Here is a 15,947-nt window from a genome sequence, read left to right as displayed (position 1 = left end):
ATTCCTTTCTTTTTTAAGATTTTATTTATTTGAGAGGTAGAGTTACAGGGGGGCGCTGGGAGACAGAAAAAGGTCCTCCATCCGCTGATCCACTCCCCAAATGGCCACAATGGCCAGAACTGCACCGATCTGAAGCCAAGAGCTTCTTCAGAGTCTCCCACGTGGGTGCAGGGGCCCAAGGACTTGGGCCATCGTCTACCACTTTCCCAGGCCACAGCAGAGAGCTGGATCGAAAGAGGAGCAGCCAGGACTAGAACCGGCGCCCATATGGGATGCTGGGGCCTTTCACCCACTGCACCACAGTGCCAGCCCCAAGGGCCGTTCCTTTCTAAGAAGGCTGTCACAGAGACGCTGGGGTCAGGGCTGGGATCGCAGCTGGAGGCACCCGGAGGTTTGTGCGCATTTCCACCTTGAAAATGAGTTGGACAAAGAGCAGCCACCGCTGTATAAGGACTTGGAAAGCCACTTAAAGTTTCCCTCAATTCCATCCCCAGGTTAAATTCCTTTTGCCCGTATGCTCTTTGTAGCTGTGCCCGCGTGTGTCTCAGCACGCCTTCACAGAATAGATCCAGCCCTGCCCACCCGCTTCACGTTTTTTTGCTGTGCAGGTTTGGATCGTGATTGTTTTTAAGGTTGCGTGAGCTTTCGTCACAGTTTAGCCATTGGCTTAGAGTTTTTCCCACAAGTGTTGTCATACTACAGTGTAGACCTTGCACAATGTTTTTTAACTTATTTGAATTGTTTCCTTTGGCTAAATTCAGAGGAGCCATTAATGGGTCAAAGGTTGGGAACATTCTTAGGATTCCTAAAACATGTAGAAGAGTGTGCTCTGCCTGTAGCTGGGGAGACCCAGCCATGTCCATCAGCTCTGGCCCCTGAGCTAGCCTAGTGGCCCCTCCCCCCGTTAGACCCACCAAACAAGTGCACCTGCACCTCCTCCCCACACTCCCCCACCCCCAAAACACACATCATAGGGTTGGGGTCTTTCACCCGGGGTCTGAGAATGGTTATCCGAGATCCTGTGTGTAAGAGCGTTTCCTTAGAAGATCCTGGCTCACGTCACACCCTTAAGCGGGGCCAGGATGGAGGAGAGGGATTAGAACATCTGAAATATCAGGGCAAGCAAGGTCAACTCCAGTAGGAAGGTGGGGAGGGCAGTGCGGCCAGGGACTTTCTGGGGTGTGTGTGGGAGGCAGGTGTCAGCGCGCGGGTGTAGGGAGGGGTGGCCCACGGCGGGGTACCCACGTAAGTCTACACAGGGCGGGTACAGAGGAGAGCAGTAGGAGTGGGGATGGGAAAGTCAGGGTGCTGGGCGCACAGGGCTCAGGAGCTCTGTGGATGGCGGCGCCAGGGAGGCCCCTTCAGAGGCTGTCACCAGAATCCCAGGGGCTTGGGACGTGGGGGAGGGTGGGGGGCTGTTCTCCCTCTGGGCTCCGGCCACCGGAAGGGCTTTCCTGCCAAGTCCCCACACCCACAGCCCCCTGCTCCGCCCCATTCTTGTCTGTCAAGCTCCGTCTGCCCTCCCTGCCGCGGTGCCGCCTCCTTTAAGGCCGGTCTCGTTCCCAGAATGACTTAGGGTGGACGGTTTGCCTGCTGCCCTTTGGGGTTGACCGTGAGGTTCCCATAAGCCACGCGAGTGTGTCGGTAGCCCTGGTTTACAACTGTGGCTCCTTTACTGCTGTCCACAAGACGATTTCCAACCTCTAGACTCATAGATTGCTCTTGGAAAAGGTTAGGGAGAGACAGAATGCGAAAGTGAAGTTCCCGCCCCCACGCCCGAGGGAAGCTGCAGCCTGGGAGCTGGGCACCTGCATTTTGGGCCTTGGGGCTGCCCAGGTTAGTTCCTCACTGGCTGGCCCTGGAGCCCCAGGCTGTGGCAGAAGGAGGGGCAGGGGCGGGCCTGGAGGTGAGAGGCTTGGAGCTCCTGTGGGATTGGATTGGCTTCTGCAGTCCCCCAGAATCCAAGGGAGCCCAGAAAAGCTTTTGTGGCGGGAGGGCACCTGGGGCGGAGTCTGAGAGGGTGGATGAGGGCAGACGTGTGGCCCCGGCTGCTGGGGCTGCAGCACGCAGGCTGTCAGCGAGCCCAGTGTGGCACTGCTGTCTTCTTAAACCTCGTTCGGCATCCCTCCCCCGCTCACTTCCCCCACGCCCCTCGCACTGATCCACGCTGCACACCTTAAGCAGCGCTCTGGGTGACCACACAGGTGAGCAAAGAGGTGGAGGTGGGGAGCCGGGCAGAGAGAGAGAGGCTGGGACCGATCGGAAGGCAGGATCCGGCCTGCGGCCCACGCGTGGTTCTGCCTGCCCCCGGCAGGAGCTCTCGGTCTGTAGCGCGGGAGCTGGCTTTGGGGCCCAGAGGGAGATCCGGCCTCATGTTCCCGCAGCACCTGCCGTCTGCACACCCTTGGCCGCGCTCCACGGCCGTGAGACACTCCGTCCTGTTCTGTCCAGGAGACACGGCACAGAGAAGCTTAGGAACTTGTCTGATAGCCAGTGTGTGTGGACAGGTCTGGGAGCTGCCCGGGCCGTCAAGCCCAAGGCCCCATGCTCTTCATCACTGTGCGCCGCGTGTGTCTGGGGCAGCGTGCTCCTGGCCAGGCTGGGACGCCCGGATCACTGTGCTCAGCGCTTCCTCCCGCCCACCTGCGTCAGACCCCTGGCCCCTGCCCGCCAAGACTCCAGCAGCTCTGCAGGCTGCTTCGCGCTGCAGGGCCTGTCTGGGTTTCCTTGAACACTTTCCCAGAGGTTGCTCCTTTGTCCAAACTGAGAGCTTTCTCCACGGTGCCCACTTTCGTTAGGCTTAGGGGAGGGGGCTCCAGGTCTACCAGAGACCCCCACACCCATCCCTTTGCATTAGCCTTCCCTCACCACCCAGCTGAGGGACAGGGTCACCTGAGTTACATGCACCTGCTTGGCTCAGCCTCCCTGAGGGCTCAGGCGGAACCAGGATCTGGCGCACCTGGGTTACCTTGGCTTCTCATCCCTGGGCTGCAGCGATGTTTCCTGGGCGAGGTGTTTAACGGGGAAAGAGCCACTGCCCTTGAACTGGGAGAGTCGGAGCGAAACCAGTGTGAGCTCCCTGGGCCCCGCGTGCTGGGCAGAGGGCACCTGTGATCACGGCAAGAGAGATGGTTCATTCTCCCCCTACCCCGCCGTGAATTCACAGAGCCCAGGAGACCGGGCCCCCCACCCCACCGTGAATTCGCAGAGCCCAGGAGACCGGGCCCCCCACCCCGCCAAGAATTCGCAGAGCCCAGGAGACCAGGCCCCCCACCCCGCCATGAATTCACAGAGCCCAGGAGACTGGGCCCCCCACCCCGCCGTGAATTCGCAGAGCCCAGGATACCGGGCCCCCAACCCCGCCGTGAATTCACAGAGCCCAGGAGACTGGGCCCCCCTTGGGGCAGGACCGGTGGGCAGCCGGGGGCTCCTGGGCTATGGATAGCAGACAGGCAGGGCTGTCCCTGCAGCAGGGCTGCTCCTCGGGGTGGGGAAGCCTCTGGGACCTCTTGGTGGCTCCTCCTGCAGGACAGCACTTGAACCTGTGCCGGCCCCTCCTGCCTCATAGCAGGTGCATCCAAAACACAGGTTGAGCGGTGTTCTCTGAGCCCACTGGACACGGCAGAGCAGATCAGCACGGCCTGGCTCTCTTGCCCGGGCCTTGGCAGAGGGCAAGGTCCCCTCCTCCTGCCCTAGCAGCCTAGAACCCTGGCCTCGGCCCCCCTGTGCCCTGGTGCACACCCGTCAGGCCCCACGTGCTGAGGACCAGACACCAGCTCCTGGCTTCCGTCGGTCGCTCCTGTGACCTGCACTCGGGTCACTGAGCCCCTCACTTTCTTATCCTCAACCTTCTGCTGCTGACTCTGTGGCCTCTTCCAGGCTGGCCCACGGGCCTCAGTTCCCCACTGCTAGCCACGGTTCCCCGCCTGCCCGCCTTTTACAGTTTCCCTCCCATGAAACCTCAGCCTTTGAGGCCCTCCTCCTCCTCTCCCCTCCCTTCCCAGACACCGTCCTCCCTGGCCTTCCCCAGGGGCAGCCCTGTGCTGTCCGTCATCGAGTCCGCCCCGCAGCCTGTGTCATTCATCTCCCGTTTCCCACAGCTTCCTTCCTGGGAGCACATGACGCTGGGCAGCCCCACGGGGAGGCCTCCCATCTGCCCCTCCCGCCAGGTTCTCCTCCTTTGTTCCGTATTCTGGAGACTGGCACCCTCTACCCAGGAGCCCAGGTCATCCGGAGAGTCAGTATCTCCAGCCGCATGGGCCACGTGGTGTCTGCTGCCCCGCCCGGTCCACTGCGGGAGCAGGGTGCCACTGCGACCACACGCAAAGAAGGGCGCAGCTGGGTGCAGCGGTGCGCTACGGAGCGGCAGCCGCGGGCTTCCCACCCCCCCTAGGCTGTGGTTGCTGGCGTGGTTGCTCTGTGTGCGCTGTGCCTGCCTCTGGAGCTGGGCTTCCGTTTCTCTCTCTAATACTGGCAGACCCTGAAGGCGGTAGGGTTTTTGTGTCTGTGTCTTTGAACGTGTGGCCCCTCCGGCAGGAATGCTCCCCGTACCATGTCTTCAAGACCAGGGAGCCCTCCTTGGTTGCCCCACACCCACCTCTGCTGATTCTGATCCCTCCCTTCTTGTGGGGCCTTGTCTGCTCAGACCGCTGTGTCCCTGTGAGACCCTAAGCTCTGGGGCGGCAGAAACACACACCTGGCAGGTTTTGTATCACTGGCATCTGTCACATTGTAGGTGTTGGTTCAGGTTGCGCCTGTGAGTGACACCACATACATGTACCGCTGCGAGAACATCAGGTGCCCCTGGCCGGAGCCCCCAGCAGGACAGACGGGGGTGGGTGACATGAAGGTGACCCCGCAGTCCTGCCCTCGGGGGCTCCCTCTGCAGCGGCTGACCCAGGACCCTCACACCCCCTGTTGCAGGAGGAGGCGCCGAGCAGCACCACCAGGGCTTCTTGGCAGCCTTTCTGGCTCCTCTCGGGGCTTGGAAGGGGCTGGCGCGACCTTGAACAAGCACGACCCGGAGCTGCCTGGCCCGGCCCCTGGTCTTCCTGGGTGGAAGGCCCCTGTGGTCCCCGGGTGCTGGCTCTCGCCAGAGCGCAGGGCAGCCCCTGTCCCTGGAGCCCAGCGTCCTCGTGCTCCTCCCCGCAGGAGAACCTCATGCTCTCCATCCTGCCCAAGCACGTGGCCGACGAGATGTTGAAGGACATGAAGAAGGACGAGAGCCAGAAAGACCAGCAGCAGTTCAACACCATGTACATGTACCGCCACGAGAACGTCAGGTGCGTGCGTGGGACCGCGGGGGGTGGGGGGGGGGGCTGCAGGCTCTCCCAGGGGCCAGCCCCTCCCCAGGCCCGACCTCAGCTCCTCCATGGAACAGTCTGGGAGAGCCACACTGGCAGGTGTCGGCGTGGGAAGGGCTTGGGCTGCCTGGTCCAGCCTTGTCATGGTACACGCACGACCCGCAGGGAGGCCTGCAGAGGGGTCCCTGTGCAGAGCCCCGAGTCTACCTGGAAGCACGGGGTCTCACTGCTCCGGGGCTGGAGCCGAGACAGGCTCCTGCCGTGTGGGGTGGGGCGCAGGGTCCCGGCCTCACCTCCTGCCGTCGCTGCCTCTTGCAGCATCCTCTTCGCCGACATCGTGGGCTTCACTCAGCTGTCCTCTGCCTGCAGTGCCCAGGAGCTCGTGAAGCTGCTCAACGAGCTCTTTGCGCGCTTCGACAAACTGGCGGCCGTGAGTACCCCTGCGGGGGCCTGCTGCACGGGGGCGGGGCATCGGCAAGCCCCCCCCACCCCCCCCCCCACCCCGTCTTCCCCTGCTGCTTCTGCTGTCCTTGCAGCCACGCCCTGCCCTTTCAGAAATACCACCAGCTGCGGATCAAGATCCTGGGCGACTGCTACTACTGCATCTGCGGGCTGCCCGACTACCGGGAGGACCATGCCGTGTGCTCCATCCTCATGGGGCTCGCCATGGTGGAGGCCATCTCGTAAGCAGGGACCTCCGGGAGGGAGGGCTCTGGCCCTGGACACCAGAGGAGGCGGGCCTCGTGCTCAGTACAGCTTGGGGGACTCCGTCGGGGGAGTCGGCTGTGGCCGAGTCATCGGCCCCTGACCTCAGGAGGTCTGCACGTGGCTCACCTCCCTGGCCCGGGGCAGCAGCAAGACCTGCCAGCTGCAAGCGGCAGTTCTGAAGTGTGTGACATTTTCTGGGACCCGCGCCCCTGCCAATGTGTCCCCATCTCTTCTCTCTCTGGTCTCACCGCGTCCACCCTTCCCACAAGGAGGGTTGTCCTCCCTGTGCCCCGATGAAGTAGCCACTGAGGTCACACCAGGCGGGGCACTGGCTGCGACACTGGAACCCAGGCTCTGCTCCCCTGGGGCTGGGAGGAGGAGGAAACCGTCTCCCCGCTTCTTGCCCTTGTTGTCACTGCCCGCAGTGGGCTTGGGGATCCCCAGGAGGGTGGCCCCTGGGGTGACAGCCAGCAGTGAAGGGAAGAGGGGAGTTCTCGAGCGCGCCTACCCCATGGGCCAGGGCCCATGGCACGCCGCGCCCTCCTCCCGTCTCAGGGAGCTGGCCCTGTGTCTGCTGGGTGAAACCTCCCCTGCTTCTGGCCTGGGACTTCACCCCAGGGGGCGCTGGGGGCAGCTGCGCGCCCCTCCCCGCCAGGCCAGTCTCGGAATTTGCCAGGGCTTGTTTGTCCTTTCCTGGACTGCTCCCCGAGAAGCCCGTTCTGGGCTTTTTTCCCACTCACCTCTGCGCCTGGGAGATGCTGGGCACATAGTGGATGGAGGGAGCCCCTCCACCTCCGCCTCCCCCGTCCCAGTCCCTCTGGCCTGCGGTGGCTGAACCCGGGCATGGCCCCAGCCTGCTCTAACCCAACCTCGGTTAGATGCAGGCTGAAAACAGAGGATTGGGGGGGGGGGTGCACACAGCAGACCCCCCCCCCAACCTGGAGAGGAAGAGAGCCGAGGAGAGGAGGGGACGACTGCCTGCCGAGGGCCAGGTGCCAACCCCTTCCTGCTGTGTGTCCCTGGCAGGTATGTGCGGGAGAAGACGAAGACTGGCGTGGACATGCGTGTGGGGGTGCACACGGGCACCGTGCTGGGGGGCGTCCTGGGCCAGAAACGCTGGCAGTACGACGTGTGGTCCACCGACGTCACCGTGGCCAATAAGATGGAGGCCGGCGGCATCCCCGGGTAAGCGTCCCTTCTAGGGGGCAGGCGTGGGGACCAGGGACGGGCCCTTGCCCTGATGAGGGTCAAAGGGCCTTACAGGGCAGTGTTCCTCTCCTGCTGCTGCTTGGGGTCTGGCCGTTGTCTCGACGTCACAGCCCTGGTCTCCCCGCGGGAAGCTGCAGGCTGGGAGAGAGCGCTCTGCAGGTGGTGTGGTTCCTTAGAACCAGCCAGCAGGCGGCTGCCCACGCCCTGTGCTCCGGGCCGGCTGGTCGCAGGGCCTCCACCTTGGTCAGCCCCTCCCTTCCAGGGCCACCACGGTGCTGTCCCTGGTGGTGACCCCTTGGCTGCCGGGGTTGCAAGTAGAACTCAGACGAGGTGGGGACGGCTCGGCCTTCGGCACCGTGAAGTTCAAGTCCGGAGCAGACAGGGGCCCTGACCTCATGTGAGGCTCTCAGGAGCCCACACGGAAAAGCCGCCCCGGCCAGCAGAGGGGAGTGGGCTGGTGGCAGGATGGCCCGCGCTCAGCGCTCTCCTGCTGCAACACAGGCGCGTGCACATCTCCCAGAGCACCCTGGACTGCCTGAAGGGAGAGTTCGACGTGGAGCCGGGCGAGGGGGGCAGCCGCTGCGACTACCTGGAGGAGAAGGGCATCGAGACCTACCTCATCATCGCCTCCCAGCCCGCCGTGAAGGCCACCGCCCAGAACGGCCTCCACAGCTCGGTGAGTCGCCGCCAGGGAGCGGGCAGCCACAGGAAGGGGCCAGAAGGTTGTGGGGGACCTGGCAGGAGCCCCCCTGGCCCACAGAGGGCAGGGCCAGGCTGGCACGAGCCCGATTCCGCGTCCCACGGAGCCGGTGTGCGGCCATGGTGCCTTTTAGGGGGCGGCTGGTTTCTGGGGGAGTCGTGGGCGTGATCCACGGCAGGGGGATACCCAGGTGACTGCAGGTGCCCCAGCCACATCAGGAGGGGAGGTCCCGGGACCTGGAAGTGGCTGGGAGGGGAAGGGTCCCCGGCTCGGAGGAAGTGACTGAAGCCGCAGGGGACAGTGTGGCGGAGGGCGAGTGGGATCCCACGGGGAGGGGCACCCAGGGCCGAGTGCGTGGGCAGTGAAGGAACGGGTGCTCCTGCTGGCTGGGTCTTAGTGGGGGCTTCCCCACGGCCCCCTCCCCCGCTCACTGCCCCTGCGCCACTGGCCTCCTCGCTGGTGCTCCACACGCCGTTCAGCTGTGCACCACGCTCTGCTTGGAGCTCTCCCCAGCCTGCCCTGCCACACGATTTGCTCCTTCAGGTCTTTGCTGAGCTGCCACCTTCCCTGTGACAGGGACACGCCACCTCCCCCTCCCCTTTACAGATGGGCTCCCCAGCAAGCCCTGCCCACTTTCCTGCTTCTCTCCCAGAGCGAGCTCCCTCTCCCTGTGTGCCGTGTGCACGTGGCGCCTGCTCGCGTTCGACTCCGCCCCTCCCATGTCCCTGTGTGCCGAGTGCATGTGGCGCCTGCTTGCGTTCCACTCCGCCCCTCCCATGTCCCTGTGTGCCGAGTGCACGTCACACCTGCTCGCGTTCGACTCCACCTTTCCTCCGTGGAGAGAGAGCTCTGCGAGCCGAGGACGTTGTGTCTGTATCCCTGGGGAGCAGGCCAGTCCTTGTCGCGTAGTGGGGGCTCGATAAATGCTTACTCACTGAGGGGATGAAGTGTGTGCCTGTGTCACAGTGTTGAACTCGGCTGTGAAAGTCCTGTCCCTGGGGAGGTGGCTTTGTGCAGTTACCTGACGTTGACGAGACACTGGACAGGGGTCCGCGCCCGGGAGGCCTCTGAATCACGTCACGGGTCACGGCTCAGAAAGAGGAGCAGCGGTGATTGGAAAGTGGTGTCTGAGGACAGCGGTGCAAAGTGGCTGACCCGTGGGGCCCCGAGTCAGCAGGGCTCCCGCAGTTCCAGCACCAAGCCTCCTGGGGGCTGTGTGTGTGTGTGGGCCCTGAGCCGCTCCTTCCCCCTGCAGGCCCTGCCCAACGGAGCGCCAGCTTCCTCCAAGCCCAGCTCGCCTGCCCTCATTGAGACCAAGGAGCCCGTGGGGGGCGGCCAGGCCGGCAGTTCCACATGGGAGGAGCCCGAGCAGCAGGAGGCGCAGGTATGTGGGGTTGGGGACAGGCCACTGCGGAGGAGGGGGCTGGGGCCCCTCTGGCTTCCAGATGCACTGGCGCTGTTACAGCTGCGCAGCCCGACCCCGCCACGTCTCAGCTGTGGTGCGCCCGGTGGCTGTGCTGCCACAGCTGGGGCCCCGTTCCCTCGTGACTGCTGGTAGGAAAGCGGTGGGGGTGCCCTGGCTCCGCCTGCCCTTCCTTGTCAACCCGCTGGTGACAAGGACATGTTCTCATCACGTCCGCCTCCAAGCTTCCTCCCTGCAGTGAGCCAGACGTGGGCCCCTTTGACAACTCCCCAAGCCCTTCCTGCTCCGGGGTGCCCACGCGAATGGCTCCGTGTGCACGGCCCAGCCGGCAGCGCCAGGACTGCACCGACCCTGCAGCCACCCTGACTGCCCCCGTCTCCTGCTCGGGAGCCAGGGGGCTGTTCCCCCCGCACTGCCGTCGGGGCCCCACCCCGGGAGTCCGGGCAGCACTGTGGCTTTGGGTCTAGACCCGAGCAGGATGGAGCCACATGGGCGCACCGGGCGGTGTTTTAGAGCTAAAGGAGTCCACTCCTCACCGACACGGCCCCTCCCGGCCCCGGCTCACAGGCGGACAACCCCTCCTTCCCCAACCCTCGCCGGAGGCTGCGCCTGCAGGACCTGGCCGACCGCGTGGTGGACGCCTCCGAGGACGAGCACGAACTCAACCAGCTGCTCAACGAGGCCCTGTTGGAGCGCGAGTCCGCGCAGGTGTAAGTGGCGCCCGCGGGCCAGGGGGGGCCGGGCGCTGCGGTCGCCCTGGGCACAGTCGTCCTCGGGGTGCTGCGGTCGCCCTGGGCAGTGTCCCCTGCCCAGGCAGACGCGGCAGAGCCGGAGGGTGAGTCGGGGCTGGCTTCCCCCGCAGAGTGAAGAAGAGGAACACCTTCCTCCTGTCCATGCGCTTCATGGAGCCCGACCTGGAGGCCCGCTACTCGGAGGAGAAGGAGAAGCAGAGCGGGGCCGCCTTCAGCTGCTCCTGCGTCGTCCTGCTGTGCACAGCTGTGGTGCAGATCCTCATCGACCCCTGGTGAGCGGGAGAGGGGCGGCCGGCCGGGCCCTTCCTCTGCGCCCCCGGGGCCCCGGGCAGCCCTGCGGAGAGGAGTCGGGGTGGACGGGGTGGGGACGCTGCCTCAGCCTGGGTTGCTGGGCCTCCCGTTCTCTGGCCGTCTCGGTGCAGACAGACTGGGGGCCACACGGTGATGGCCTCGCCACAGCGCCCCCTGCAGGGCGGCTGTTCCCCTTCCCCTCGCTCAGGGGTGCCCAGCAGAGAGGGGTGTGGAGTCTTGGCCTCAGCCGCTTGGCCCCAGTCCTGGATGCGTGGTCACGGGCAGATCAGCCCTGGGCAGGCGGCACGCTGAGACCTCGAGCCTGGGGTGGGTGCCGAGGCTCTGCCGTGTGCCCTGGGGACAGAGCAGTGACACGGCGGCGGCCCACCAGCCCTCCTGGCTTTGTGTTCTAGCGGGGACGATGGGGAGGCCCTGACAGCTGAACCACCAGCTGCCACCCTAGAAATTGGTGGCCGCTGGGGACACGAGTAGAGGACCCCCATGTGACATGGCTTGGGAAGGCTGGGGACGGATGGCAGTGACCCCAGTGAGCCGCTGACAGGAAGGGCAGTGGGCGGGGTCAGTGCTTGGGGACTGGTGGTGACTGATGGGTGACTGGGAGGCCGGCCTGGTGGGAAAGCAGGCTCTGTGCACCTGGCAGGGTGGAGGGTGTGGGAAGGGGAGAGGCAGGCAGGAGAGGTGCAGAGCCAGGCGGTGGACACGTGAGGTCCGAGTGGCTGGCCGCTCTGGCGGGTGCTGGGGGAGAGGGTGGGTGTGGGGAGCCTGCGTGGGAGTCGTCCACACAGGCAGGGTGCAGACGGAGGGCTGAGCTCCGTTGCAGCCGTGTGAGCAGCCGGGGACGGCGGGCGCTGAGGTTGGTGGTAGCCGTGTGTTCCTAGTGTTCCTAGTGTTCCTAGCGCTTCTCGGCAGCACCGGAGGGGCTCGGTGGGGTCGGGGGAGAGGCGGCGGTGGTGGCTCCCTTGGGCAAAGTCGGGCCCTTGGCCTCGTCTCATGGCCGTACTCGTTCCTGAGAATCCCTTCCCAGGGTTCTGTGGGGCTCTGCCCAGGCTGTCCGTGACACCCCCACACCCCCGGAACATGGCACGTCCCCAGGCCCTGCAGGCAGCTGGTGCCGCCCCCAGGGCCGGGGCCTCTCTGTCAAGTCCGTGCAGGCAGTGGCTGCCGATTGCCTGGCCCTGCCCAGGACGTCCAGGCGCAGGCCTGTGCTGTGGTGGAGGGGCCGCCCTCCTCCGTCTCTCCTTCTCCGCTCTCTGAGCCGCTTGCCTGGTCTCTGGCCCTCCTCAATCGTCACCTGTCCGGCACAGGCTGATGACAAACTACGTGACCTTTGTGGTCGGGGAGGTCCTGCTCCTGATCCTGACCGTCTGCTCGCTGGCTGCCATCTTTCCCCGGGTAAGACCTGCTTCTCAGGGGAGGCCTCCTGTCTGCTCGTGACAGACGCCCGGGCTGTCCTGTTGGGGTGTGCCAGCTGCCCTGCTCTGGGCGGGTGTGGGGGGCGGGGCAGAGCTGGGAACGGGCGCCTCAGTGGAGACAGGGCAGCCCCGCTGGAGGAGGGCCCGATGGGCCTCAGCTGGAAGACCCTCAAAGCCACACTGCAGGGCCCCGGGACGCCGGGCAGAACATTTGACAGGTACAAGGGGAAAGCAGTGTCCAATGAGAGAACCAGACGGGTGGTTTGCCAGGTGACTGGGAGGACCTGACGGAGGACAGGCAGGGACAGCTGGGCCCTGAAAACCGTGCCCGGCCTGGCCTCACCTCTTGTGCGAGCTGCCCACGTTGTCTCGGGAGGCGCCTGTCTGTCTTGGAGACCACGGGCACGTGCAGGCCGCAGTTCTGCCCCGAGCACCAGGACCCCTGCGCCCCTCCCAGCAGGGCCCTTGCCCAGCCCTGGGTGGCTCCTGGACAGGACCCTACTTTCTAGTTCTGGGGACTCGCTTGGAGGTCAAGTGTGCAGAGACGGCTCTCGGCGGCTCACGGCCCTCGCATCCCATCCCTTCCAGGCCTTTCCTAAGAAGCTGGTGGCCTTCTCCACGTGGATCGACCAGACCCGCTGGGCCAGGAACACCTGGGCCATGCTAGCCATCTTCATCCTGGTGATGGCAAATGTCGTGGATATGGTGAGCTTGCTGCGCTCGCGCTGGCACACAAGGTCATGCCTCCGTCAGACACGGGGCAGTCTGCCACGCAGCCCCCTGCACGTGCCGCCCAGCCGGATGACAGGGTCTTCCCCCGTCACCCGGGCTCCTCCCTCTCCCCCGTCGCCCGCGAGCGCAGCCTTGTGTGTCCTCGGGAGTCCTAGATGCTGGCGCATTTAAGCTTTGGAGTCACCCTGAGAGGCCGCTGGCAGCGTCCAGTTCTGTAGGAAGAACACTCGCTCCCTGACAGTCAGGAACCTGAGCAGTTCCACCCGCAACCCCGTTCCCTTCCCGCGAGGCTCACTGCCCAGGGCACCCAGCAGGCTCCACGTGGTGAGCCCGTCCCGAGTATCCAGCGAGAGCTGAGCCGGTTCCACCGAAGGCACTCGCTTCTCCTTCATGGACGTGGTCAGACCCTCGCTTCTCCTACGTGGATGCGGCCAGACCCTCGCTTCTCCTACATGGACGTGGCCAGACCGTCAGCAGCCGCGTGTCCCCACGGCTAGGGACAGAAGCATCTTCTGTTCCCTGCTGGGTCCATGGAGAAGCCAGGGGCAGGCAGGTGCCTTCTCGGGGAGGAGCGACAGGAGTTGGAAGCCCAGATCTGGTCACTGGCAGCCGCAGGGCATGGACTGGGCACTGAGTGTCTGGGGCAGCCACTTGCCCACACCCGACAGCTGGCCCGCACTCTCCAGTCTTGGGAGCACTGTATACGTTTTCCCAAGTGAATATTTGCCGTATTTTCTGTGACTGAAGCACAGGAATTAAGGCAGCAGGAGACATGCTGTGGCTGTAACGTGACAGCTCCGGGGCTGTGAGGGAGGAGCCCAAGGCCCGCTGGAGAGAAGGCAGGCACTCCGGGGGCTGTCGTGTCGCACACCCCTGAGCCCGGGCACCTGCACACGGCTGGCGGGCTGAGGCGCTAGTGGGCTGCAGACGCCACGGAGCCTGCCCAGAGCCAGATGGGCCCCGGGGCTGAAGGTCAGGGGGCAGGCTTGGCTCAGTTCACGGGTGCCCCTTCTATTGCCCACCTCTGCTGGCAGTGGAAGTGGGGGACAGACGGCAGAAGCGGTGATGGGGCCATCACAACAGGGCGGCCTAGTGGCCCCTGTGGGAGGTGGGCAGAGCGTTGAAGTGGGTGCCCCAAGACCGGACTCCCCGCCTGGCCGGTCCAGCCCCACCAAGTTCCTGCACGCAGGGGCGAGGCTTTGCAACCAGACCGTGGCCATGCCCGTGCTGCCGTCTGGGTAGCAGTCCCTCACCTGCATCTCCGGTTACACTGCCCGTGCTTCTGGGGGCTGCTGAGGGGCGCTGCCGTGGCACCGCCATCCCTGAGCAGCGTCTGCTGTCCCCTTGCCCGCCTCCAGCTCAGCTGTCTGCAGTACTACGCGGGACCGGGCAATGGCACTGCAGGGCTGGAGCCGGGGGGCGGCTGCCTGGAGAACCCCAAGTATTACAGCTACGTGGCTGTGCTGTCGCTCGTCGCCACCATCATGCTGGTGCAGGTCAGCCACATGGTGAAGCTCACGCTCATGCTGCTCGTCACGGGCGCTGTGGCCGCCATCAACCTCACCGCCTGGAGCCCCGTCTTCGACGAGTACGACCACAGGCGCTTCCAGGAGCACAGGTGAGGCCGAGTCTGAAGGGGTGTGTGTGGTTTCCCCCCGCCCTCCCCCGAGGCCCCACGCACAGCAAGGTCATGGGCCACGCGGGATGGTGGCTTTAGTGCTCCCTAAAGGCCTGCACGGGAGCCAGGGCTCACGGCGCCGCAGACTCATTCTGGGTGGGCTGTGGTTGTCCCGTGCCCAGAGCGGCCCGCGTGAGCAGTAACCCATCCACAGCTTCCCCCTGGTGGCCCTGGAGAAGATGCAGGTCGTCTCCGCCCCTGGGCTCAACGGTACCGACAGGTAAGGCCTGCACGCAGGGCCTTGTCTAGACAGCACACAAGGTTGGCCAGACGCCACGAATTCCCCCTTCCAGAGACAATGTCCATGTTAGAGCACGGGTGTGGGGATCTTCTGGCCACTGGTTCACCTCCCAAGTGACCCAGGCGCAAGCCAGGAACTCCATCAGGTCTCCCACAGCACAGCAGGAAGCCAGCGCCAGGAGCAGAGCAGCCAGGACCAGACCGGTGCTGTGACAGGTGCTGCTGTCCCAGGCAGTGGCTTAGAACCTGCCGTGCCGCGCGCCAGCCCCCGGCTCGTGTTTCTGTGGGAAAGCGAGGGAGGAGGCAGGGTGACCCTGGCGTGGGTCTCTGTGGCAGTGAAGCTTGGAGACCACAGCAGAGGTTGGTGGCGGTGAGGGGGCCGCCGAGTGGGCGACAGTGGCATGTGACCAGCTGGCAGGACAGACGGCCGAACAATGAGGAGAGAGCAGGATTCTGCCCTGCGGCAGTCAGTGCCAGGCGGGTCACCTTGCCCGAGTGTGTCACACTGACTAGAAGTTCTGGGAGGTTCTTCCTGGCTCTCGAGTTTTATAATTTTAAGATTTAGTGAGTTGAACAGACCTTCAACTAAGCTTTAAGAAAGAAAAGATTACCTAATATTAGATCAGACTTGAATAGGCTATTCTCAAACACACACACACACACACACAAAATCTTAAATGGCCACTAATAAAGATATTATGTACTGAATAAAATGCAAACTAAGCCATAACAAAATAATGCTGTACACTGAAAATTTGGTAAAAAAAAAAGTACAGTACAGTGGTAACTGAGAGAACAATCTGGGGTTACTTAGTAAAGTTGAAGTGAGACCCCGACTCAGCACTTCCACGCCTACATTCTGGGATGTACTTACGAGAAGTCACACACGGTGCCCCCAGACGTCTGGACAGGAAGGTCCATCGTAGCCTTCTCCGTAATGCACACGCACCCGAAACCAAATGGAACAGCCCAGATGCCACCAACAGCAAGCAGATATGTAAACTGACGTATTCACACACCACCACACCACACAGCACGGGAAATTAATTATAGCTTCACACAAAGATACGGGCAAGAGGTATAAAATACCAAAGCAAAGTCGCGCCCTCGTCCCACTGCTGGAAGTCCCACCAGTGTGATGTCACTCTCTCCACTCATTCCTGCCACTGTCAGGTGATGCTGTGCTTACTGAGCAGCCCCTGGGTTGACCCCAGCAGTGAGGTGAACACCAAGCGCAGCTGGGAGGGGTTGGCAGGAGTTAGGCCTCTGTTGTCACATCAGCATTTCTGGGCTCAGTCCCCAGCTCTGGCGCCCGACTCCCACTGCCTGCTAACGCGGACCCTGGCTCGAGTACTTGGTTTCCTGCCAGCTGCATGGGAGACCAGGTTCCGTTCTGGATCCCGTGAGCATCTGGATGGGAGCTGGCCTGATGGGACACAGCAGGACCCGGCTGGGAGGGGTGAGGCAGCACAGGCACT

General features: G+C 64.1%; 1 protein-coding gene across 4 annotated transcripts in view; it reads left to right on the top strand.

Moving 5' to 3' along the window:
- Window positions 1-15,947, top strand: part of ADCY3 (adenylate cyclase 3) — an 80,421-nt gene that overhangs the window by 60,636 nt on the left and 3,838 nt on the right. For all 4 annotated transcript variants that reach the window (XM_062209068.1, XM_062209066.1, XM_062209067.1 and 1 more), the window contains exons 4-15: window positions 5,152-5,282; window positions 5,622-5,733; window positions 5,859-5,986; window positions 7,038-7,196; window positions 7,722-7,896; window positions 9,176-9,304; window positions 9,911-10,053; window positions 10,206-10,367; window positions 11,712-11,799; window positions 12,408-12,524; window positions 13,910-14,169; window positions 14,384-14,449. In XM_062209068.1, the coding sequence (XP_062065052.1) occupies window positions 5,152-5,282; window positions 5,622-5,733; window positions 5,859-5,986; window positions 7,038-7,196; window positions 7,722-7,896; window positions 9,176-9,304; window positions 9,911-10,053; window positions 10,206-10,367; window positions 11,712-11,799; window positions 12,408-12,524; window positions 13,910-14,169; window positions 14,384-14,449 (1,670 nt within the window). The remainder of the gene's footprint in view (window positions 1-5,151; window positions 5,283-5,621; window positions 5,734-5,858; window positions 5,987-7,037; window positions 7,197-7,721; window positions 7,897-9,175; window positions 9,305-9,910; window positions 10,054-10,205; window positions 10,368-11,711; window positions 11,800-12,407; window positions 12,525-13,909; window positions 14,170-14,383; window positions 14,450-15,947) is intronic.

Source organism: Lepus europaeus, chromosome 13 (genome assembly GCF_033115175.1).
Source record: "Lepus europaeus isolate LE1 chromosome 13, mLepTim1.pri, whole genome shotgun sequence".
NCBI classification, from domain to species: domain Eukaryota; kingdom Metazoa; phylum Chordata; class Mammalia; order Lagomorpha; family Leporidae; genus Lepus; species Lepus europaeus.
The sequence above is the reverse complement of the archived record's forward strand: the minus strand, read 5'-3'. Positions and strand labels throughout refer to the sequence as shown.